This window comes from Thalassophryne amazonica, chromosome 14 (genome assembly GCF_902500255.1).
Source record: "Thalassophryne amazonica chromosome 14, fThaAma1.1, whole genome shotgun sequence".
NCBI classification, from domain to species: domain Eukaryota; kingdom Metazoa; phylum Chordata; class Actinopteri; order Batrachoidiformes; family Batrachoididae; genus Thalassophryne; species Thalassophryne amazonica.
The window spans coordinates 24677239-24703719 of record NC_047116.1 but is presented as its reverse complement, the minus strand read 5'-3'; the positions used below and the strand labels follow the sequence as shown (position 1 = coordinate 24703719).

General features: G+C 40.3%; 1 protein-coding gene across 1 annotated transcript in view; it reads right to left on the bottom strand.

Moving 5' to 3' along the window:
* Positions 1-26481, bottom strand: part of cog3 (component of oligomeric golgi complex 3) — a 39682-nt gene that overhangs the window by 7030 nt on the left and 6171 nt on the right. The window contains exons 2-20 of the mRNA XM_034186215.1: positions 21363-21509; positions 21227-21288; positions 20539-20704; positions 20047-20121; positions 19060-19152; positions 13964-14089; positions 13783-13863; positions 13641-13684; positions 13401-13527; positions 11430-11521; positions 9646-9785; positions 8070-8230; positions 2317-2419; positions 2100-2218; positions 1888-1977; positions 1105-1225; positions 725-813; positions 484-618; positions 33-108 (exon numbers count right to left, since the gene is read on the bottom strand). Of these exons, the coding sequence (XP_034042106.1) occupies positions 33-108; positions 484-618; positions 725-813; positions 1105-1225; positions 1888-1977; positions 2100-2218; positions 2317-2419; positions 8070-8230; positions 9646-9785; positions 11430-11521; positions 13401-13527; positions 13641-13684; positions 13783-13863; positions 13964-14089; positions 19060-19152; positions 20047-20121; positions 20539-20704; positions 21227-21288; positions 21363-21509 (2047 nt within the window). The remainder of the gene's footprint in view (positions 1-32; positions 109-483; positions 619-724; positions 814-1104; positions 1226-1887; positions 1978-2099; positions 2219-2316; positions 2420-8069; positions 8231-9645; positions 9786-11429; positions 11522-13400; positions 13528-13640; positions 13685-13782; positions 13864-13963; positions 14090-19059; positions 19153-20046; positions 20122-20538; positions 20705-21226; positions 21289-21362; positions 21510-26481) is intronic.

Below are 26481 nucleotides of genomic sequence, written 5' to 3'. Positions count from 1 at the left end.
ACGCCAACGGCGTTTCCCGAGACAAATCTTACCTGGCTGAGTCCAAGGTTGCTGAGACAGACTGTATGTGGGGCCACCTTGGACAGGCATTGTTTTAAGAGCAGTTACCTGTTTGCAGGCATGAGCAAAGCAAGACAAAGTACTCAATGTAAAATTCAAACCTTCATAACCACTGTGCTACCACCTGAGCAGATTTTAAAAATACACACTTGAACGTGGCTAAGTGGCATTTAAAAAAATTAGTACAAAAGATGGCCAACTTTGGTCAGTAACAAAAAAGAACAGCTGCCTTGAACGTGTTCTTAAGACATGATTGTTCACAGAGAAATAGAGTTTGGAAATTGTCATTTTACGTTTAATTTTCAGTGTGGCACTGTGGTAAGTGAATAAGTAAATAATGGGTTTTTTTTGTAGGGAGAGGGGAAAATGAAGGTCAGGATGAGCTGTTGCTGCCGGAGGCTAAAACTGCCTTTGCTCTGTTACCTTGGTGAGAAACTCCTCAAGGCTCCCCACAAAGATCTGAGTCTGCTGCTGGATGAACTGCTCACAGCTGAACTTCAGGTGTCGGTCCACATCCTTCTTAGAGTCAATGTAGTGCTCCTTGATCTCCGGCGTTCCCTTGAGACCACAGGAAATACAAAGACAAAAAAAAGGTGTAACTATCAAACAGTGCAGGGTGCTGTCAACATATATTTATTATTAAAACTGCAAAACAAAACACTACCTCCAGCAGGAATTCAAGTATGGCATTGTGGCTGTTAAGTCGGAAGAATTTGGGGACAGCCTTCGGATTCAGGATTTTGAAGGCAGCATCTTAACACAAAGAACACAGATTACATCTCTGCTGGCGAAGCGTTACAGTGCCCTCTAGTGCGCCCAACTTAATATGACCTTGACTCATTTGTGGGTGGTGGGAGGAGCATATCTGCCCCTGAGAGGCTTAGGTTAATGTACATGATGGCGTTGGAGTAACACTGTAATTTCCACGTTAATTGTTGCCACTGGTGCATGTGATGGGCACAAGTTGCTTAATGAGTATGAGAATGTAATGGTGGGCTTTATGAAGCCGAACACCAACGTTCCCTTCACCTTTAATTAGCTCACCTCGAGTTTTCTTCAGGTCCAGTGAGATTTCCTTGATGGCAAAGTCGGTATGAAATGGAGCAATCTGTTCGCGCATTATCAGCAGGTGCTTGATCAGGAAAAGCTGCCCATCTATTTGTGTCTACGGGAAATGATAGGGCATGGTTAAATCCACACTCTGCGGGGCTGCCAACACAAAAGGCCATCTGCTGATTAGCCAAGCAACAGAGAACAAGGAACAAAAAAAAAAGAAAAGAAAAAAAAAAAAACCCTACCACGGGCTTAAAGCCGATAAGGGAATATGTCTAATTAATAATACCTGATTAACTGGGAAGGGATGTATTAATGCGACAAACCAAAGGCAGCTGAAGCCATTTATTGGTCAGTTCGCAACTACAAGCGTTGGGAAAAAGACATCCTCAGCGCAGGTTGGAAACGCCTCTTCTGAGATTGATGGTGCTGCATTAATTTGAAGTATTGGGTTGAATCGGGCCAGTTAACACCGATATCAACAGCAAGTCTGAAGGTGAGAAGCCCATAAATAAATGACTGTCTGCTGAACACTCTGCAGAGCGTAATACACCACCTATTATTATTAACTTTAAATGACATCCCGGCCGTTTTAGTTAAAGAACCTGTCGCCCGAAGCCAGCTGAATAAAACATACATTTCATGCAAAAGGGAACAGATCTTATCGTTAGGTTAAAAGAAAGGTACTTTTTGAGGTATTTTTCCCCAAACAGAAATAATGAGGAAAGTTCTTTTAAAACACAAAACTACACTCTTTAGTGTGCGTGTGCCAACCTTGTTTTTAAGGATGATATCAGAAGCTTTAAGCAGGGACTGCATGCAGGCAGATAAGGCTTCTTGGGATAAACCTTGGAAGACTGCTCTCTGGAACAACACCAAGCAGCACAAGAATAGAAAGTGCATAACTGTGACCTAAATATACAGCCATATTTGAGGATAAAAGAGCCTAAATCAGCAGCGGAGTATTTGAAATCCAAAAAACTCACATCTATACATCGGTAGAGCTTGGACAAACAAACTAGAGTTCGCCTGACAGTCGGGTACCACATGCCATGTAGATCAGCAGGCGAGATGGTGGTCTGCAGGCGTGAAGCTTCCATGTTCCCTGTAGACACGGTGCAATTAGGAAGCCATATCATGCAGCTGACCATCACAAAAAAATAAAATAAATAAATAACTGGTTCACAATCTGGAAACACAGACCGATGTTGCTGTTTCTTCTCCCTTCAGAATCCTCAAGCTGCACATCAGAAAACTCCTGTGACATATGCTTCATCTGTTCCTCCTTCAAGCTATGAGCAATCCTCTATTGGTAGAGAAAAAGGAAATAATTAGACAAGACAGACAATAAATAATAAAACAATAGAAGCATTTTATTTTTTTCCCCTATTTGCAGCAACTGAGAGCTGCATGTTTTTAATCTTTTTCATCTTTTGGCTGCTCTCGTGAGAAATCTAATTAAAGGCTTGGGCAACACATGCCTGAACACAGAAGAAACAACACAAAAACTTTGTCATTAATCATTTATCATTAATTTATATCAAAGCAATTATGATGCTAGCTTGAGGAAAGAAAAAAAAACTGAAAAAAGAAAATACAGAATATGTCAGAGCTTTAAGAAACATTAAATCTAAAAAAGTATATAAGTAAACACTATACACATTTATACCAGATGCTCCAAACAATCAACATGTTTTACCCATTTGCAGGCTTGATTAGTTTTTTTTTTTTTTTGAGAGAATGTATTTTAATATAAAGACACTTAAATGGTGGGCAGGTGACAGACAGACAGTATGCTGCTCTGAAGTTGACAAATACCACTATATTGTCTGGATAGCAAGTTACTATATACGTGTATACACACACACACACACACACGCACGTACGTATACACACACGCACGCACGTACGTATACACACGCACGCACGTACGTATACACACGCACGCACGTACGTATACACACGCACGCACGTACGTACATACGCACGCACGTACGTACATACGCACGCACGTACGTACGCACGCACGCACGTACGTACGCACGCACGCACGTACGTACGCACGCACGCACGTACGCACGCACGCACGTACGTACGCACGCACGCACGTACGCACGCACGCACGTACGTACGCACGTACACACACACGCACGTACGTACGTACACACACACGTACGTACGTACACACACACGTACGTACACACACACGTACGTACACACACACGTACGTACACACACACGTACGTACACACACACGTACGTACACACACACGTACGTACACACACACGTACGTACACACACACGTACGTACACACACACGTACGTACACACACACACGTACGTACATATACACACGTACGTACACACACACGTACGTACATACACACGTACGTACATATATACACACGTACGTACATATATACACACGTATACACACACACACACGTACGTATATATACACACACACACACGTATATATACACGTATATATACACACACACACACGTATATATACACGTATATATACACACACACACACGTATATATACACGTATATATACACACACACGTATATATACACGTATATATACACACACACGTATATATACACGTATATATACACACACACGTATATATACACGTATATATACACACACACGTATATATACACGTATATATACACACACACGTATATATACACGTATATATACACACACACGTATATATACACGTATATATACACACACACGTATATATACACGTATATACACACACACGTATATATACACGTATATATACACACACACGTATATATACACGTATATACACACACACACACATACGTATATACACACACACACACATACGTATATATACACACACACACGTATATATACACGTATATATACACACACACATACGTATATATACACACACACATACGTATATATACACACACACATACGTATATATACACACACACATACGTATATATACACGTATATATACACACACACATACGTATATATACACGTATATATACACACACACATACGTATATATACACGTATATATACACACACACATACGTATATATACACGTATATATACACACACACATACGTATATATACACGTATATATACACACACACATACGTATATATACACGTATATATACACACACACATACGTATATATATATACACACACACATACGTATATATATATACACACACACATACGTATATATATATACACACACACATACGTATATATACACGTATATATACACACACACATACGTAGATATACACGTATATATACACACACACATACGTAGATATACACGTATATATACACACACACATACGTAGATATACACGTATATATACACACACACATACGTATATATACACGTATATATACACACACACATACGTAGATATATACACTCAACAAAAATATAAACGCAACACTTTTGGTTTTGCTCCCATTTTGTATGAGATGAACTCAAAGATCTAAAACTTTTTCCACATACATAATATCACCATTTCCCTCAAATATTGTTCACAAACCAGTCTAAATCTGTGATAGTGAGCACTTCTCCTTTGCTGAGATAATCCATCCCACCTCACAGGTGTGCCATATCAAGATGCTGATTAGACACCATGATTAGTGCACAGGTGTGCCTTAGACTGCCCACAATAAAAGGCCACTCTGAAAGGTGCAGTTTTATCACACAGCACAATGCCACAGATGTCGCAAGATTTGAGGGAGCATGCAATTGGCATGCTGACAGCAGGAATGTCAACCAGAGCTGTTGCTCGTGTATTGAATGTTCATTTCTCTACCATAAGCCGTCTCCAAAGGCGTTTCGGAGAATTTGGCAGTACATCCAACCAGCCTCACAACCGCAGACCACGTGTAACCACACCAGCCCAGGACCTCCACATCCAGCATGTTCACCTCCAAGATCGTCTGAGACCAGCCACTTGGACAGCTGCTGAAACAATCGGTTTGCATAACCAAAGAATTTCTGCACAAACTGTCAGAAACCGTCTCAGGGAAGCTCATCTGCATGCTCGTCGTCCTCATCGGGGTCTCGACCTGACTCCAGTTCGTCATCGTAACCGACTTGAGTGGGCAAATGCTCACATTCGCTGGCGTTTGGCACATTGGAGAGGTGTTCTCTTCACGGATGAATCCCGGTTCACACTGTCCAGGGCAGATGGCAGACAGTGTGTGTGGCGTCGTGTGGGTGAGCGGTTTTCTGATGTCAATGTTGTAGATCGAGTGGCCCATGGTGGCGGTGGGGTTATGGTATGGGCAGGCGTCTGTTATGGACGAAGAACACAGGTGCATTTTATTGATGGCATTTTGAATGCAGAGATACCGTGACGAGATCCTGAGGCCCATTGTTGTGCCATACATCCAAGAACATCACCTCATGTTGCAGCAGGATAATGCACGGCCCCATGTTGCAAGGATCTGTACACAATTCTTGGAAGCTGAAAATGTCCCAGTTCTTGCATGGCCGGCATACTCACCGGACATGTCACCCAATGAGCATGTTTGGGATGCTCTGGACCGGCGTATACGACAGCGCGTACCAGTTCCTGCCAATATCCAGCAACTTCGCACAGCCATTGAAGAGGAGTGGACCAACATTCCACAGGCCACAATTGACAACCTGATCAACTCTATGCGAAGGAGATGTGTTGCACTGCATGAGGCAAATGGTGATCACACCAGATACTGACTGATATCCCCCCCAATAAAACAAAACCAAAACCAAAAGTGTTGCGTTTATATTTTTGTTGTGTATACATACGTATATATACACACACACACACATACGTATATATACATACACACACATACAGCGAGAGAGAGAGAGAGAGAGAGAGAGAAAATGTGAAGCATCACTGTAAAGCATTTGAGCATCTGCACTGCAAAAACACATTATTCCCTTCTTCTAAAAGACTCAGTGTGTAGCATTTGAGAAACTGAAACCACAAAGTTTGACAATTTTAGAAGTTATCCAAAAATAAAATTATTTTCTCGGCTTAACAGAACTATGTAAATATGTTTGATCTTCCTTTCCTTAAATTCCATTTTATGTGTTATTTAGATTTCATTCACTTCAGATTCAGTGAACCCGATGTCTCGTTAGATTTAGATTCACTTACTTCTTGGTAGTTTAAAAATTTAGTTATCACTTCAATTCATGTAGATGCAGTTATTTTTTACTGCGGATAACTTTTCAGTAAACTTCACATCCAGTTCTCTTGATATTCATTTCGAGGGCAGCACTGTGGATCCGTGGGTAGAATTCCTGCCTCACAGCAAGAAAGCTGCTGTGAGTTTGATTAGGTTCAGAACCCAAGAGACATTTGTGGCAGGATTGAGTCTCCAGTCAGTGTAAAACTCTTCACTCAGTTCAAAACTACTTGAGTTGGTGTGGCACTCGAGTGTATCCCCATAGGGATGCAACAATGCACAACTGGACAAACAGTCCTTAATCTGATATACATTTTCCATCATTAAGCTGAAACAAACACTTACATATAACCAGCAAACAAGAGTGAGGTATAATAAACACCTCTGTGTAAATCCAGCTTGTTTTACTTCATTATTTGTTTCAGAACGAAACAACTGAAGGGCTTCCACATAGTGTGATTTTCCCCGATTTGTAGTTTGTGTTGTGTGAACTTCAAATCTCGACTGTCAGCTTTGGTGTGAGTTGAACAGCCAGTCATACTGAGCAAGTTGTTGGATAAGTACGGCAGCTTGAATTAATGCATCATCAGCAAACATCACCAAAGAGCAAACATCGGGTGCCATGAGGCTATGAGCATATGATAACCTCATACAAAATGGTTCTGGTACACAGTAAAACACAGTATAGGACACCTCAGTGGACACATTATTTCAAGATATACGTATAAATTTTCATCATTGTCCTTCTCTCTCTCTCCCTTGTGTTGCATATTGATTCTTGAGGGTGGCAATGACAACATCTTGAATATCTCACTGTGACCTTGAAATTGAACCCAAGGTTACCATTTCGAGTGGTGCTGAGGAATACCCAAGTACACTCGCTAAATATGAATGAAATTGGTCAACTGGTTCTTGAGATACGGCAAAAACCGAAAACAGACGGATGGACAGATAGACATGCGGACTGCTACATCCCCCCGTATTTCATACCAGGGGGATAATGAAACACAGTAGGTCCTTACAGGCCCTGAGGCACATTGGGATGGTGCTCATCTCTAGTTTCCGTGGCGTGAAGCGGAGAAGAGTCTATGGCTTCCCCTGGGTGGGATGGCAGTCCATCAAATGTTACATCCCACTACTCATTTGATAGCTGGGTGGACTACAAAAATGCAGATGAAGTGCCTTGTCCGAGGAGAAAGACATGTAGCACGAGTGGAATTCAAACCCATGTCTACATATTAGCAGACTAGCACCTTATCCACTGAGCCACCTGCTCTGCTGTCCTTAATGAAGTTCACATCAAAACATTACCTTGAATTCAGAGAAGAACTGTGGTAGTGGAATGTTTTCCTTCTATTCTTCAAAAACATGTTTTGACAGATTTTAGCTACATACAACTCACTAATAAAACTATGTGGAATGCTGTTTATTCGCAGAGCTCTTATTATCATACAGGAACTCTGCAGTTTTGAAAAGTGTCCATTTTGAAATCAGTGTGTACTGTAAAACTGGTAATTGATCCATGCCTACACGAGACAATGTATCAATCCCGAGCACATACACAGCTGAAACGTCACAACACTGACCAGTGCCTGCAGCTCTACGAATCGGGTGGCAACTAAGTCACGCTCATTCTTAAAAATCAGCCTGACACATTTGCAATGCTTTGTCTCAAAAGGCAAAATTGTGATACTTTTTTTTTTTTTTTAAGTGGAGTATCAGTAAATGACTTGCCTCCATCATTTCCAGTTTGTCGGGGTAGGCCAGGTCACCTGGAGCTGGGTTGTAGCCCATGATATCAGTCTTTATGTAAATGTGAGTCCTGTAGACCAGCCTCTCCTGAACATCCTCCAGCATCTGCTTCACTACTGCATCAAACGCTCCCAACTGAGCAGCTGCACAAAAGCAAAAAGACATGCAAGACATACAAAGCTGGTACATCCAACCGCAGCGACTACAAAGTACCCTCTGACCAGGTTCTTTATTGCCCATGGCATGGTTATAATTTATTATTTAATGTGGTCAGCAGTATGCTTGTCTGGTGTTCTGTATTACAGAGACTTTGGCTATCTCAAGAACTGTTCTTAGGGTTTTTTGTTTTTCTTTGAGTAGGAAGGAGATCAAGGAATTTATGTTCCAAAGCAAAACATAGTGGAGATTGTACAGGTGCGCTCAGGTACGCCTTCGAGTCAGATACTACAAGCACAGACACTTTCTCCTTCAGGATCATCTGTTGGATTTTATAGACAAGGGCAGCAGTAAGTTAAGTGATATTTCCATGCCCAGTTTATGATGCAGACTATGTGTTGTCTTTACACTGATGGTTATGAGTTCACCTACTACACACTGCTTGGTTCATTAAGAGTATTTAAATAAAAATGAAACAACTAATAAGATAAAAAAAAAAAAGAAGCTTCCAAATTTCCTGGACTCAGCCATCAGAAGTGTACCAATTTGTGGTGAAAGTGTTGAACTCATAGAAAGAATCACATTCACATCTCTAGGACCTCGCCCTCTGAGATTGAGAACCCTTGCAAAGCGCTTACGGATTCGTGAGGTGTTTGGCAAGCAAGAGAACGATGGGTCCAAGTTAGGTCATGGTGCTTCTGACCTAACTCCATGTCTGGTACAAAGTCTCTCCAGACCATCTTTGGAATCACTTTGTGTCAAAGGAACAGTTATTTAAACTTGAGGGTCATTTGGTCATGTAGCATATTTCTGTGGGTATGATCCAGTACAAATGTTGTTAACCCCCACCAAGTGAAAACAAGCCAAGTAGGTGTCCACATTTCACCTGGCTGAGGCTTGTACATAGATGGCTACTTTTGGAAGGTGGGAATGGGCCAGGTGCCTGACTGGTTAGTTGCCAATAAGCGTGGTGGACTCAACATGGCATCAGCACACGCTGCTATACCGGACCTGAAATTCTAGAAAAAGTAGAAACTGGAAAACGTCTCAGGAAGGGCATCCGGCGTAAAACCTGTGCCAAATACCAATGCGGATCTGGCTGTATCTACTGTGGCGACCCCTAACAGAAACGGGAGCAGCCGAATGGACACCACCACATATACTTTTTTCTTCGTACAGAAAATTTTAAATTTCAGGCAAAATTGTTTAAAATGAAATTGTTTGAAAGCTCTGACTGCTAACTTGTTTAAAATTATTTCATTGCTAAATTAAGATTCTGGAACTGACAAAACATTTTTCGCCACAATTAATTCCAAATATGAAATGAATGGTTGTTTCAATGCAATTCAATTTTAAGCACAAACCATGAGATGTTTTGAAGACAACAAAGGCTCTAACCTACCATTATTATGAACATGGTCTTCCAACATCTCATTCTTGAGGATGCCACAGAGCTCGGACAGCGTTTCCAGATGAATAATGTGGATGATTAGAGGCCGAAGAACATCATACAGGGACAAACACAACTTCTCTAGCAACAGACTGTTGAGAGGAAACATTTACAACCGTTATCATTTGAGAAGACCACTAATGCAGGAGTTGTCAATCTGGTCCTCAAGGACCCGTGAACCTGCGCATTTTCCATCTTTTCCTGCTCTATCACAAGCTGATTTGCTAATTCAGATGTCTGATAGGAGTTGACTGGCTGTGCATCTGAATTAGCAAATCAGCTTGTGGTAGAGCAGGGAAAGATGGAAAATGTGCAGGTTCAGGGGTCGCTGAGGAATGGATTGAGAAGCCCTGCACTAATGTATCTGTGTATTCTTTGTCAAGTTTCAAGAACAAGCACATAGACTGTACTAAACTATGGAGCCCTGGCCAACTGTTGCTACGTTTACCATTGACAATTGACACTTTCACAAAGTGAAGTTCAGTGATTATAACCTTTGGCATTTAACCCCATAACCAATAGGTTTCTTGGGATCACCATGCAAAACACACATACCAAATCTGGTGACAATCAGACAATTAGGAAAGAAGTCACTGCACTCAAGATTTTTACAAAGAACACGCAAGTGATATTTGCCTTTGATCTTTTCATTCCAAATAAAACAGGCTTCTTGTGGTCAATACACATATCATGTTTGGAGATAATCAGCCAGTTAAAAAAATAAATAAATAAGTAAATGCTCTTCGAAAACATTTACAAAGTACACTGCTGTGACCTTGACCTATCAACCCCAAAACCAAGAGGATTCTTGGGGGTCACTGTGTATAATGCACATACTAAGTTTTGTGACAATTGGACAGCACAGTCTCGTTTGAGGGCGGGCGCTAAAGGGGTAAAATATTTTCAATGGGTTTTTGGGCAAATTACATGCAAACAAAGTGAAAATGCAAAGAAAAAGTGACGATGAGATGGAAAGTGGACATGGATTGCGGTTTGTTTATGACCCAGAGCACAAACATTTCGAGGTGGTCTTACAGGCGAGAGAATGGTGCTACTCTGGTTAGCTGTGTAGGCTAACACTTAGCGACATGACGTCTCCCACTCTCCTCAACTTCCCTTCTCCACTCAACTGGAAAGGGGAGAAGAAAAGAAAAGAAAAAAAAAAAAACTTTTCGCGACTGCTTCGGTGATTGCAGCCGAAAACAAAATAGTACACCATTTTTCCATGTGAACTTGTACTGTGTATATACTGCACAACGGAGCGGAGGTCCCCATAAGTGGTCAAATCCCACAATATCATACAGGGTTCAAACGAGACTGCAGTGCCCTATCGGGCTAGTACAACTGAAATTATCTTTCTATCTTGCTCACAAAGGAAATGTCTCATGACTAAGTGACTCCCTGCACATTTTGACATCTAACTCTGACTGCACAGTAGGGGGAAGAAGAAGAAAAACAAAAAAGACAAAGAAAAACATGTAACAATCTTTGAGAAATAGACAGCAGTGACAAATGAAAGAATATAAATTAAGAAAATTTTGTTACAAGACAATCACACAAACTGCCAAACCAAGACACTTTCACTGTTTGTTCAAACAAAACTCCACACTGAAGGATGACCGTGGATTTTTATCAGCTTTGCAGCTTGAATAAATATCGTCCCTGCATGTGGATTGGACTTTGAGGCTCTCTGTGTGCTCAGTAATCACATTACCAATCCAACAGGTGCTACTCACTCTAGCTTGGGCGTTGGTTTGGAGAAGAATTCGTTGTAGAGCTGGTGTTCATCTTGGCAGACATGTACCATGAACGCACAGCCACTGCGAACCTGAAGATGCACATTTAATGATCGCCTGCAGCATTGGCCAACAAAGGATGACTCCACTTCAAACAAGCAAACATCCACTCGCATAAATGATACAGGCAGCCATTAAGCTAAGCATTAACAAGACACATGACCTTTCAGATTTCATTAACACAGAAACTCAAGCTGGCTGGTGTGCTTGTGTGTGTGCGTGTTGTGATGCTGCATTAGGAGAAATTCTGACCTTTAATTAAAGTATCACCATCAAGCCTATTATTGTAGTACTTTAAAATGCCAGGCCAGTATCAAAATACATCATCTACCCAGGTTTTTGCAAATGCTGGAGGAGTTGTGCGCTAATATTTCACATTAAATTGTTGCACCAACCTTTAAGATGGTTAGCTTAATTTGTAAACACTGGAAGAGCACAAGGCAGCGATCTGTTGCTTTATACATGAGGCAAAAAAGGTAAAGGAATTTGCATGCAGGAGATAAAAAAGATGTGACAACTCATCATGTGCAAGGTCTGTATGAAGAGAGAAAAAACTGCAGACTTGTTTGTGTGTTATCAGAATCAGCTTCCTGCTTTAACAGTACAACTGTTTAAACATGAATGTCTGTCCATCCATCAAGGTCCAGATGAACTGTTTGATTTGGTTTATTTTAGGGTTGGGATGATTAGTAGTAATGGCCAACTATGATTACGTAGTATTGCGAGTCAACCAATTTTCTTCTCAACAACTCGTCAGGTAATTCAGATTTTCCTGCACGGCTGTCAGAAGCAAAGCCAGCGTAGCCTTGGAGAGACTGTTTAGTGAGGACGGATGTCAAGCAGGAACCAACACAGACCAAACACCCACCAGCAGCCAGCACTCCCTTCACTTAAACGTTTGAATAAACATCTTGCATCTACTAAGTAGTGATGCCTTCTATTGAAAGCTTAATTGCTGAGGACAGCAGCGGGTGTTTTTAACGCTGCTCTGCTGTCAGCTGACTACCAATAAGATGAAAATAATAATAAGCCGCATAGTGCACTGTCATATCACTTCAAAAACAACTGTTGCTCCACAGAAGACTGTATGAGTGACGAAAACCCAGAATTATAGTGTTGCCAATGCACTGAAAAAAATTACTGACATACACTCAACAAAAATATAAACGCAACACTTTTGGTTTTGCTCCCATTTTGTATGAGATGAACTGGACCAACATTCCACAGGCCACAATTGACAACCTGATCAACTCTATGCAAAGGAGATGTGTTGCACTGCATGAGGCAAATGGTGGTCACACCAGATACTGACTGGTATCCCCCCCAATAAAACAAAACTGCACCTTTCAGAGTGGCCTTTTATTGTGGACAGTTTAAGGCACACCTGTGCACTAATCATGGTGTCTAATTAGCATCTTGGTATGGCACACCTGTGAGGTGGGATGGATTATCTCAGCAAAGGAGAAGTGCTCACTATCACAGATTTAGACTGGTTTGTGAACAATATTTGAGGGAAATGGTGATATTGTGTATGTGGAAAAAGTTTTAGATCTTTGAGTTCATCTCATACAAAATGAGAGCAAAACCAAAAGTGTTGCGTTTATATTTTTGTTGAGTATACAAATTTATGGATATTTGGCTGTATTCTTCCTTGCCGTTAATAAAATATTTCTGGGCCGGTGGGAGTTCTCATTGGCCTGGCAGCCAGCCAGGCCTATAATATTGTAGAGGAAACACTATCTTTAAATCCTTCAATAAATTGGAGTAATAATGTTTGAGCTATGCAAGCACCCACAGAATGGGAGATCCTTGAACTATCTGAAAGCATCCAAACTGTGCGTTTCTTACAAGATCCAATTGCATCCAACTGAATCTAAAGAGCAGTTCCACTTTGAGCTATTCCCGTCTTACCAGAGCACAGTGGTCTTTGATGTTTTGGTTGGTCAGATCAGTGATGGTGGAGGTGATGCTGGGGCTAAGGAGCTGCTCCCTCTGATCCAGGTAGCACTGATGGACTTCTTCTAAGAGCTGCTGGTATCTGGTGATGTTGACATACAGAGAGGTGTGTTCATTTGGCACATGAGCAGCACAGACATCAAAGCCTGGCTGATAAATCCTGACTTTTTACTCAGCAGAATTCCCATTACTCACTCTGGAATCTTCTGTGTCCGTTGTTCTATCTGTTCAATTAGCGACTGAAAAGAAGAAAAATAACAATATATTTGCTTATCTGTAGGGAAAACCACATACTTATGTGCTGCATAAATGATGCAAACAATTAAATTATACTCACTCTAACTTTTGGTGCAGCTGCTCTAAACTTAACATAGTAAAGCGTGAAGGCATTGTCTGCCAAGGCCAAGCCCAGCGCATCCTGCAGAGAACAAACAAAACAAAATCAAATATTTATACTAACACATACAGTGTGAAAGTCCCTATATAAGTTTAGTGAGTAGATAATGACTATTTCTTACCCTTTTGGTTAACTGGCTTGTGAGATTCTGCATAGTTTTTACAATATGGATCTTCATGAAGTGCATAGCTTTAGAAAGACACTGCTTAAACTTGGCCTGATAAACTGGATAGTCTTTGAAATTAGGCTGCAATCAATAAGAATAAACAGGAGTGAGACAGACTGCACAGGGATCACATGCTGTACATTCCATGCAGAGCTCATGTTACAGGAACGGCACAATTCTGCCATTACAAGGCAACAATATAGCGTTGTAGTCTCGGTTTTAATTTACAAATGATAAAAAAAAAATTAAAAAAATACACAAAGTCCTTTTTGCAACCGTGGTAATTATTTGAGAACAACAGAGTGGGAAAGGTGTGTGTTTCTCAACTCAACTCAACTTTTTTTTTATATAGCGCCAAATCACAACAAACAGTTGCCCCAAGGCGCTTTATATTGTAAGGCAAGGCCATACAATAATTATGAAAAACCCCAACGGTCAAAACGACCCCCTGTGAGCAAGCACTTGGCTACAGTGGGAAGGAAAAACTCCCTTTTAACAGGAAGAAACCTCCAGCAGAACCAGGCTCAGGGAGGGGCAGTCTTCTGCTGAGACTGGTTGGGGCTGAGGGAGAGAACCAGGAAAAAGACATGCTGTGGAGGGGGGCAGAGATCGATCACTAATGATTAAATGCAGAGTGATGCATACAGAGCAAAAAGAGAAAGAAACAGTGCATCATGGGAACCCCCCCACAGTCTACGTCTAAAGCAGCATAACCAAGGGATGGTCCAGGGTCACCTGATCCAGCCCTAACTATAAGCCTTAGCGAAAAGGAAAGTTTTAAGCCTAATCTTAAAAGTAGAGAGGGTGTCTGTCTCCCTGATCTGAATTGGGAGCTGGTTCCACAGGAGAGGAGCCTGAAAGCTGAAGGCTCTGCCTCCCATTCTACTCTTACAAACCCTAGGAACTACAAGTAAGCCTGCAGTCTGAGAGCGAAGCGCTCTAATGGGGTAATATGGTACTACGAGGTCCCTAAGATAAGATGGGACCTGATTATTCAAAACCTTATAAGTAAGAAGAAGAATTTTAAATTCTATTCTAGAATTAACAGGAAGCCAATGAAGAGAGGCCAACACGGGTGAGATATGCTCTCTCCTGCTAGTCCCCGTCAGTACTGTTAAAGATTTTGTGTATATTTTTATCACTGTTAAACATTTGTACCTTTGTGTTTCTCCACACAGCTGCAATCATTGGCATACGTGCCATGAGATGTTTTGTACTGCGGGAGGAAACTTGTCCTGCGATGTTCCCCCCACCTTTAGGACAAGTTTCACAATGTGGGTAGGGCTTTCTCCTAATAAAAAGAGCGAGCATGCGCAGCAGTCCTCAGTGCTATCAGTGGTACTACGTGTACGGACTGTCTGCACTCCTCGCGAGCTTAATTGATATTCTGTCTCACTGGTGTTCTTGACTCTGTTTGTCTTGCTAAAGGTTTTAAGAATGTTTGGAGGAGAAAATACCCAACAAGTACTCTAGCTGCAGCATTTTGAATTAACTGAAGGCTTTTTAGGGAACTTTTAGGACAACCTGATAATAATGAATTACAATAGTCCAGCCTAGAGGAAATAAATGCATGAATTAGTTTTTCAGCATCACTCTGAGACAAGACCTTTCTGATTTTAGAGATATTGCGTAAATGCAAAAAGGCAGTCCTACATATTTGTTTAATATGCGCTTTGAATGACATATCCTGATCAAAAATGACTCCAAGATTTCTCACAGTATTACTAGAGGTCAGGGAGATGCCATCCAGAGTAAAGATCTGGTTAGACACCATGTTTCTAAGATTTGTGGGGCCAAGTACAATAACTTCAGTTTTATCTGAGTTTAAAAGCAGGAAATTAGAGGTCATCCATGTCTTTATGTCTGTAAGACAATCCTGCAGTTTAGCTAATTGGTGTGTGTCCTCTGGCTTCATGGATAGATAAAGCTGGGTATCATCTGCGTAACAATGAAAATTTAAGCAATACCGTCTAATAATACTGCCTAAGGGAAGCATGTATAAAGTGAATAAAATTGGTCCTAGCACAGAACCTTGTGGAACTCCATAATTAACTTTACTCTGTGAAGAAGATTCCCCATTTACATGAACAAACTGTAATCTATTAGACAAATATGATTCAAACCACCGCAGTGCAGTGCCTTTAATACCTATGACATGCTCTAATCTCTGTAATAAAATTTTATGGTCAACAGTATCAAAAGCAGCACTGAGGTCCAACAGAACAAGCACAGAGATAACTCCACTGTCCGAAGCCATAAGAAGATCATTTGTAACCTTCACTAATGCTGTTTCTGTACTATGATGAATTCTAAAACCTGACTGAAACTCTTCAAATAGACCATTCCTCTGCAGGTGATCAGTTAGCTGTTTTACAACTACCCTCTCAAGAATCTTTGAGAGAAAAGGAAGGTTGGAGATTGGCCTATAATTAGCTAAGATAGCTGGGTCAAGTGATGGCTTTTTAAGTAATGGTTTAATTACTGCCACCTTAAAAGCCAGTGGTACATAGCCAACTAACAAAGATAGATTGATCATATTTAAGATTGAAGCATTAAATAATGGTAGGACTTCCTTGAGCAGCCTGGCAGGAATGGGGTCTAATAAACATGTTGATGGTTTGGATGAAGTAACTAATGAAAATAACTCAGACAGAACAATCGGAGAGAAAGAGTCTAACCAAATACCGGCATCACTGAAAGCAGCCAAAGATAACGATACATCTTTGGGATGGTTATGAGTAATTTTTTCTCTAATAGTCAAAATTTTGTTAGCAAAGAAAGTCATGAAGTCATTACTAGTTAAAATTAATGGAATACTCAGCTCAATAGAGCTCTGACTCTTTGTCAGCCTGGCTACAGTGCTGAAAAGAAACCTGGGGTTGTTCTTATTTTCTTCAATTAGTGATGAGTAGAAAGATGTCCTAGCTTTACGGAGGGCTTTTTTATAGAGCAACAAACTCTTTTTCCAGGCTAAGTGAAGATCTTCTAAATTAGTGAGACGCCATTTCCTCTCCAACTTACGGGTTATCTGCTTTAAGCTACGAGTTTGTGAGTTATACCACGGAGTCAGACACTTCTGATTTAAAGCTCTCTTTTTCAGAGGAGCTACAGCATCCAAAGTTGTCTTCAATGAGGATGTAAAACTATTGACGAGATACTCTAACTCCCTTACAGAGTTTACGTAGCTACTCTGCTCTGTGTTGGTATATGACATTAGAGAACATAAAGAAGGAATCATATCCTTAAACCTAGTTACAGCGCTTTCTGAAAGACTTCTAGTGTAATGAAACTTATTCCCCACTGCAGGGTAGTCCATCAGGGTAAATGTAAATGTTATTAAGAAATGATCAGACAGAAGGGAGTTTTCAGGGAATACTGTTAAGTCTTCTATTTCCATACCATAAGTCAGAACAAGATCTAAGATATGATTAAAGTGGTGGGTGGACTCATTTACTTTTTGAGCAAAGCCAATAGAGTCCAACAATAGATTAAATGCAGTGTTGAGGCTGTCATTCTCAGCATCTGTGTGGATGTTAAAATCGCCCACTATAATTATCTTATCTGAGCTAAGCACTAAGTCAGACAAAAGGTCTGAAAATTCACAGAGAAACTCACAGTAACGACCAGGTGGACGATAGATAATAACAAATAAAACTGGTTTTTGGGACTTCCAATTTGGATGGACAAGACTAAGAGACAAGCTTTCAAATGAATTAAAGCTCTGTCTAGGTTTTTGATTAATTAATAAGCTGGAATGGAAGATTGCTGCTAATCCTCCGCCCCGGCCCGTGCTACGAGTATTCTGACAGTTAGTGTGACTCGGGGGTGTTGACTCATTTAAACTAACATATTCATCCTGCTGTAACCAGGTTTCTGTTAGGCAGAATAAATCAATACGTTGATCAATTATTATATCATTTACCAACAGGGACTTAGAAGAGAGAGACCTAATGTTTAATAGACCACATTTAACTGTTTTAGTCTGTGGTGCAGTTGAAGGTGCTATATTATTTTTTCTTTTTGAATTTTTATGCTTAAATAGATTTTTGCTGGTTATTGGTGGTCTGGGAGCAGGCACCGTCTCTACGGGGATGGGGTAATGAGGGGATGGCAGGGGGAGAGAAGCTGCAGAGAGGTGTATAAGACCACAGCTCTGCCTCCTGGTCCCAACGCTGGACAGTCACAGTTTGGAGGATCCAAGAAAATTGGCCAGATTTCTAGAAATGAGAGCTGCTCCATCCAAAGTGGGATGGATGCCGTCTCTCCTAACAAGACCAGGTTTTCCCCAGAAGCTTTGCCAATTATCTATGAAGCCCACCTCATTTTTTGGACACCACTCAGACAGCCAGCAATTCAAGGAGAACATGCGGCTAAACATGTCACTCCCGGTCCGATTGGGGAGGGGCCCAGAGAAAACAACAGAGTCCGACATTGTTTTTGCAAAGTTACACACCGATTTAATGTTAATTTTAGTGACCTCCGATTGGCGTAACCGAGTGTCATTACTGCCGACGTGAATTACAATCTTACCAAATTTACGCTTAGCCTTAGCCAGCAATTTCAAATTTCCTTCAATGTCGCCTGCTCTGGCCCCCGGAAGACAATTGACAATGGTTGCTGGTGTCGCTAACTTCACATTTCTCAAAACAGAGTCGCCAATAACCAGAGTTTGATCCTCGGCGAGTGTATCGTCGAGTGGGGAAAAACGGTTAGAGATGTGAACGGGTTGACGGTGTACACGGGGCTTCTGTTTAGGGCTACGCTTCCTCATCACAGTCACCCAGTCAGCCTGCTTTCCCGACTGCCCGGGATCTGCATTTAATGACATGGCTGTGGGAAGCAGAGTGTTTCATGGTGGTTCTGTGAAGCTTTTCCAACCATTTTCTGTCACATAACACATTAATAATAAGAACAATAAAATCAATCCTCTGCAATGCCACACAGACACATTTTGTGCTTACAACTTTATCTTGTACTTGCTTATTCTGACTTGACATGAGTTTTAAAGTTATGAGATCATTTAGATTTTGTTCAGACTGTGTAATACTTACATATGAAGAAACATATTCAACGCAATCATCCAATTTTGACAGCATTGGTATAAAGCCTTCACTATTTACAGATAAGGTTGGTGAGTTCAGTTTCTGCAAAATCATGAAAAAGAAACCTTAAAAAATGTTTTGATTTATATTTTAAAATGAAAATACAATCTTATGTCTCAAAATGAACAAATACTGCATTATTTTCCATTTGGCAAAGATGCTACTTGAAAAAAAAAAAAATTACACACAGTATATATATATATATATATATATATATATATATATATATATATATATATATACACACACACATACATACACACACACACGGGGTGGGCCAATAAAATGTTACCACTTTTTTAATTTGTACAATTTCCAAAATAACAAAGATTTCTTTTTCATTTTCAGGTATATCAATTCCTGAAAATGAAAAAGAAGTTCAGAGAATCCCTCTTGAGATGTGTGGCAATGTCATTACAAACTTCAATGTGTGTGTTGCAGCTGTAATCCAAAGAAGAGGAGTGTGGGTTGAACATGTCATCAATTATTGAACTGTGCGGAAAACAAGAGACCAAGTTGGAAACCTTTGGTATCAAAAGTTAATTTGATGCTTCTGTTACAAGTCTGTCAATAAAATTTTCAAATAAGTTCTCATTTCAAAAACATGTGTACGATCAAAAAGTGGTAACATTTTATTGGCCCACCCTGTATATATATGCACATACACACACGTACATACATACACACATAAAAACATTTTTTTAACTTCATGGTGAGCATACTTCACAGGCATTAGTTGCATAAAAGCTCAGACATGAGGGGGGGGGGGGGGGAAAAAGGAGGTAGATTCATATTTGTCACCCTTTGCTCCAAACAAATTATCCAATCCAGGACTAAAAACTGTGACCTGCTGCATCCACAACATTACCTAATAATTTATAGCACAAAAATAGACTTACTGCTCAAAAAGGCAGCCAAAATAAATACATTTCATACCGTATTTATGTTCTCCAACTCGTTAAAATATGACAGCTTCTGTTGTATGCTTTCTGCCAGATCAACAAGCTCTGACTACAAAAAGAGGAAAAACAAAAAATGTTAACAGACAGCTTCAATCAACTCACAAAGTCTACGATCTACGAAGGTGCAATGTAAAAGCAGAACACATGCACTCTGTTACCACTGAAGAGAAAAACAGAGGAATAAAACTTGCAGTGACAATAAGAGGATTAAAAATGCACCCCCCCCCAGGAACAGCTCAGGATTAAGAGCCTTGCTCAAGAGTACCTCAGCAGCAATAGTCAGAGCTGTTTTAATTTTTCCACAATCATTCGCCTCTCATGATAAAAGTTGAGAACATCCGGCATTCCCACTCTTAACACAAGGCCTTTGTTCTTTCTTTTCTGGGTTGGAGGGATGATCAAATTTGTGTGCTGCAGACTACAAGCAGTATTTTAATCTAACAACACTCAACAACACACAACTCACCTGTTCTTTTAGCAGTTGTTCACAGGCTTCATGCAAAGTGCCCGTCTTATTGGACACAAACAAGTATTGTTTCTGAAGAGAGTTTAAGTGCTTGAGAGCTGCATTGACATCGTTCAAAATAGCATCACATTGCTCCTGGTAGCAATTTAGATGTTCTCTGGTTTTTCTGAAAAACAGACAATTACAACGGTTACTTTAAATTTAGCCATGCAATGAATCCACCCAGTGGTTTGCGTCACAGTTTGATGAAGTAATAAAACATCAATTCAGATTGACACACAGAGCAGACAATGGTGGATACATGGCTCTTTATGGGATGAAATAATTGACTGCAAGTCAAGATGCAACATATAACAAGTCCTTAAAAAATAAATGACAATCTGTGCATTGATTTCTAGTGGCTGCTACAGTATCTTAAATACTGTTCCACTCCACCATGAAGGTGTGGCTAGTGAGGCCACAGAAAATAGCCCAGTTCTCAGCTACTTAGACATGTTCATGTATCCATCCACCGATTTATCTAAAGAAAACTGGCGGCAAGAGTGAATATAAGGCAATATTACATCAATTCTGTCACTGTCCAAATACTTATGTACCTGACTGTATTTCTACCTTGTGTGGCTGATTACAGTTACCCTACGATAAATGTTTCCATAAACTTGTGTGAAGTATTTTGAAATTACAGCACCTGTAGTTTGCAGACTCCTCCTGGTCCATGTTTGTCTGTAACTTGGCAAACCAGGCAAAAAACTGCAAAAAAAGTCATTCTGTTAAGATTGTGTATCTGACTGCATGTCGTATGTACGTCTGGCAGAGTAAGTCACCTGTTGTGCAGTTTCTATCCTGTCATTCTCCATATCAAGCATCTGGAAACCCTTGAGCAGGATGTCCTCCACTGAGGCAGGTACAGTTGTTGTGAATGGAGACTGCAAGGAACGTGATGAAAGGCTGCACAAGTCCTCAATGGGCAACTGTAAACCAAAGTAGTAATCGTAATTTACAATTAACATAAAACTTGTCACAAACAACTTCAAAAGGGAGTGTGTTAAGAGGAGCATGTTAATGCATTGACTCTGCAGGGGGTTGCATCAATAAACGCAAATATTAGCTAACATATTTTTCCTTTGCACATTTAGTCACAATTCAAGCTTGGTGTAAACGCAGATAACAGATCAAAACTGAGACCAGCCAAGACTTGTGAGAGTTGACAAAATGCCATTATCTTGTAAGTCTTATATAGGTCTCAGTCTGGTGTAAACAGGGCATTAAATCCCCACCTTATGATAACTGCCATGCATATGTCACAGTCAGGTGGTATGTGTGCACCCCCTCGACTTTCTCCAATTGCCGGGGTCCAATATTCCCTCATAGTGTAAATAGTACACATCATCTGAGACTCCCTAAGTAACCATTTCTTTATTGGCACCCAACGATCCTCTGATGAGGCCTAGTACCACAGACATCCAGTCACAGTGTTATGTCATCATTTAGCGTCAAAGTCTCACAATCATACAGGAAACATCAGGTCCCTAAAGACTTGGACCTTTGTTCTCCTGCAAAAACACTGGCATCACCAAACACCTCTGTCCAGGAATCTCATGGCTTCATAAGCTTTTCCAAGATGTCTCTCAACCTCAAAGGACCAAGAACTAGAAACAGGAGATCACTGCAAAGTGAATCTCTGTACATGATCAACACTTTAACCACACACAGGTACACTTATAATGTCAACTTTGATGACAAGTGCTTTCTTCAAGTCAGAAGGCTAAAGACCAGTCTCCTAGTCTCCCAGTTTGAAATGATTGTTCCTAAACCCAGAACAAGAGAATCTCCATACTGAAGGAGGTTAGCTCAAACACCACAGATCCCTGGAGCCTTCATCACCCATATTGTTTCAAAGAGTACAACAGCCTAATTATTATTAAAATGAATAAAAACTAAAGGGGATTTGGCAATTTTTACACTTACACTTTTCTATCTCGATTTATACCGTTAGAGTGAAGGGATTCAATTTATACCACAATATGAATTTTAGGTCTTATCACCCAGCCCTAGTTGATCTGCTGTGGCGAACCCTAATGGGAGCAGCCAAATGAAGAAAATGTTCAACAGTCTAGGAACATGGTGGCACAAACCTAATTTTCCAGTTTCCTTCAGAGCTTGCATTGTACACAGTGCTGGCATTTTCTTCCAGAGGGTGGATTTTCCCCCCATAGTATCTTCTGGGGTTTTCCATTCCAGAAGAAAGTATTTTTCCCCACTTTCTTCCAGAAGGAAGGAGAAGAAGCTAAAATTATGAATATACTAATAATGTGCAAAACTGTGTTTAAATGAACTGAATGTATAGAACTGCTTCCTGTACACACAAATTTCCTTTGAAACAAAATAAAGAATAAGCTTGCATAACAATTTAATCAAGTTAAGGTATAATAAATTCTAGTTGAAAGACCATTTATTTTCATGAGGAAGTATTTTGGCATTCACACTTTATTTCATGATTACTATGTTTGGCTTGAGTTTCGAATTTACACTTGTGATAACACGCCCAAGTCTACCAGATGGCTTTGTGGATATGTTTGTATCTCGCCATGCAGCTTGAGAATCATCAACTTCAGTAGAAAGAGAATTTTCAAGCTTTAAGCTTATTTATGCAAAATTGGGATGCCTACTTGAAGTGGATAAGGCAGCAAGACCTGTGCTTTAACAAATAGGGTACTAAATTGGAAGCATGAGATTGACTGAATAAATAAATAAATGATTTTTTTTTTTTAAAAGACAGCTTCCAAGACCTGCAATATATCATGAAAAGGTGCCTCTTCAATGAATATTTGTATTATATGTAGTGATGCACGATCCATGTTTTTTGTCTTCCGATCCGATCTCGATATCTGAATTTGGATATCTGCTGATACAGATACTATTCCGATACCAGACCCCTGTTTGCTTTAATATTATATGAGGATATTTTGTATCCCCAGTTATACAGCTTCATGATGAAGTGGTATAGAGGAGGATTTTCTTAAGACCAGAAAGTTCAGCTACAATTTGCCAGAAAGTCAAAGATGCAAGATGCAAACCTAAATTTGATGTTTTTGTTACTTTTATTTACTTTATAGAGGAAAGACAGCACTCTCTCTCTCTCCAAGAAATTAGCTTTTCAGAATGCTGAAACATGCACAAAGGTAAAATAATGACATAAATCTGATTCATGGTATACATGTAAATAGGGCCATTGTTGGGTCAGTGGCCAAAGTTTCATATCTTGAACACAAGATGGCACACCTGCCCTGAGTGCATATACCATTTTGAGGTAGGAGCACATTTGCACATTTCCAAAATGACACAAGAAAGCACCACAAAATAAATAAAAGTGCTTAATTTACTCATATTTGGAGTCAGTCTGGGTAAATCGTTGCACCATTCCTCCCAGCTCCTTTCATCTTTCTGCCCCCGACTAAAAAATATCCTCATGCTCTTTAATATGGTGCTTTTTCAAATGTTTAAGTATGCTGTATTGTAGGAGCTTCCTCCTCTCAGTACACTGGCTTTTCAAACATTGTACATTGCTGTCTTGCCTTGCAGTGTTTCTAGTATAAAATATTTCCACACAGCAGACATGTTGTGATGATGACTTGGTCAACGACAGTGCTCCTCAGTGCTCACCTGCTGGCTGCTAACTGCGAAAGGGACTTCCCGAATGGAGGCGTGTCTCATTGAGACACAACTCCGTTCAGCCCCCCCCCCCCCCAACTCCCCAGCCAGCCAGCAGAGCAGCACCTGTGGAAACATTTCAGCAGAAAACACACATACATAAAGACGTGGCTCCTGGATCAGAAAACTCGGCAGGTTGTATCGGAAATCTTCGATCCATGAATTCCATTGGTATCAGAACCCAATAACAATATTAGATTGGATCGGCCCCATCCCTAAAAGAATGTTTACAATGCAAATTGATATACATTGTAAATTACACGATAATGTATCATATGACATGGACAAAAGTTTAAGAATTGTTTTGTACAAATGTGTATAAACGTGTGTATTATATTGTGCATACCTGCAATGTGTATGTACATAAAGTACACTAATACGCACACAAATTAACTGAAAAAATTCAAAAAATTATTTGGCTTTCCACTATGTTACATTTCCTCCAGAAGAAACTAAACCCTGGGCATAACAATGAAAATTAATATATTTTCTGTTGATATCATGGATAAGCATGCAAAATCAGGAAAGCAAAGGATTCTTGTAGTACATCATGCAAAATATGAATCTTGGACTTGTAGCTGGCTAAGGCACAGTGAAGTAAGTAAACAAATGCTCTGCCACTGAAATGTCCAGCTCTTGAAGCACCGCCAGTGAGGTCTGTGGGGTGTGTATGCCACACCCAATATTATAAAGCTGCCCTTGGTGGAATTCAGGAGCAATGTGCAACCTTTGAACACTGCTCAGTTTTACATGAGTATGGCACATTACATCGTATCATCAGTGATGGGAGTACTGTAGAAAAGATATCTGCAGCACAAAACATATAAGAGTAACAGCTGATGTCTGTTTTTGTTATGTCAAAAAGCAATCAAAAGCTATGGATGTCACAATGTGACCTTTGATGCTTTCCACTGAAAGCCCAGTGTGTGTTTGTCTGTCTGCAGCAAACTCTTCACAACGCAAGGCACTTCTGGGCTGTCTGAGGACCTCTCTGGGTAGAGTGGCTCACATCCCGGGTGGCTGGTGATAATGCATGTCTGGCACCGACAGCTGCAGGGGCATCTTCTTTCACGCTTGTGCAGGGACCTCGAACCCAGGGGACGTGGTGGTGCATGGGAGTGTTGCCTGCTCTTGCTAGAGTGAGCAGTACCAGGCAGGGTACTGGACTGCTCTCTATGGGGATTTGAGTTCTGTCCAGTGTTGGGGCTGCAGGTTTGTCTCCTGTGTCTCTTGCTCACAGAGTAGCTTCATTTACATAGTTAGGGTTGGGTATTGAAAACTGGTTCCTTTTAAGAATTGTTAAGAAATGATTCAATCCACTGACATCAATAGCCTTTTTGCTTAACTATTCCCTTATCAGTCTTTTAGTTCTCATTACGCCGGTGCAGCTATTGTTTTTGAAGGTGTTTATCGGGAAAATGCTTCTGCTTCATTGGTTTTCTGCTTTGCTGCTTTTCAAAAGCAACAGGTCCGCAATTTCTTCATTAACCCCTCTCAAAGCCATTCAAAGATGTCAATTGTGAGTCACTTTTGTGCAGATTCAAGTCACTAACTGGGACTTTTGTCTTGTGGGCAAGAAATGAGAATCGTCCTCCATTCCATTCCTGTTTTGTGGGACTAAGTACACAGCTCCAAATGGTGCGCAGCTCTCCGCCATGCAGATTTCGGTCAGAATTAATAACTTCAAAGTGAATCGCCATTTTAAATCAAATGACACCTCTTTCCAAACGTTGTAAAACAAACAAACTACAACCAACCAAAACTGTTTTTGTCCCCCCCCCGCTATGGAGTTAAATTTGTCTCATTAATATCTGAAGAGAAATGCTTTTGACAAAAACTACACATTTTGTTTATTTCTATTCATGTCCAGAGATCTGGGATCCATCATGTACGTCAAGGATCCAGTGACCATGTACAGATTTTATTTATTTTTATTTGTGTCCAGAAATCAAGGATCCAGTGACCAATTTCATATTTATTTACTTTAAGACTCAATAGAATGTGGCTGACATAGAAAACCTGTAAAGCCTACTTTTAGTACACAGAAAATTCACGGTGTATTGATCAGGGAATCTATAAAGAATCAGATCGATAAGCAGAATCGATAAATGCATAAATGTCGTTAAAATCTTATAAATACCCATCTCTAGTCATAGTACTGTCCCTGTATATATCCATGTCAAACGTGCGACCATGTTCATGGTCAACTATAAACACCACAGAACAATGTGT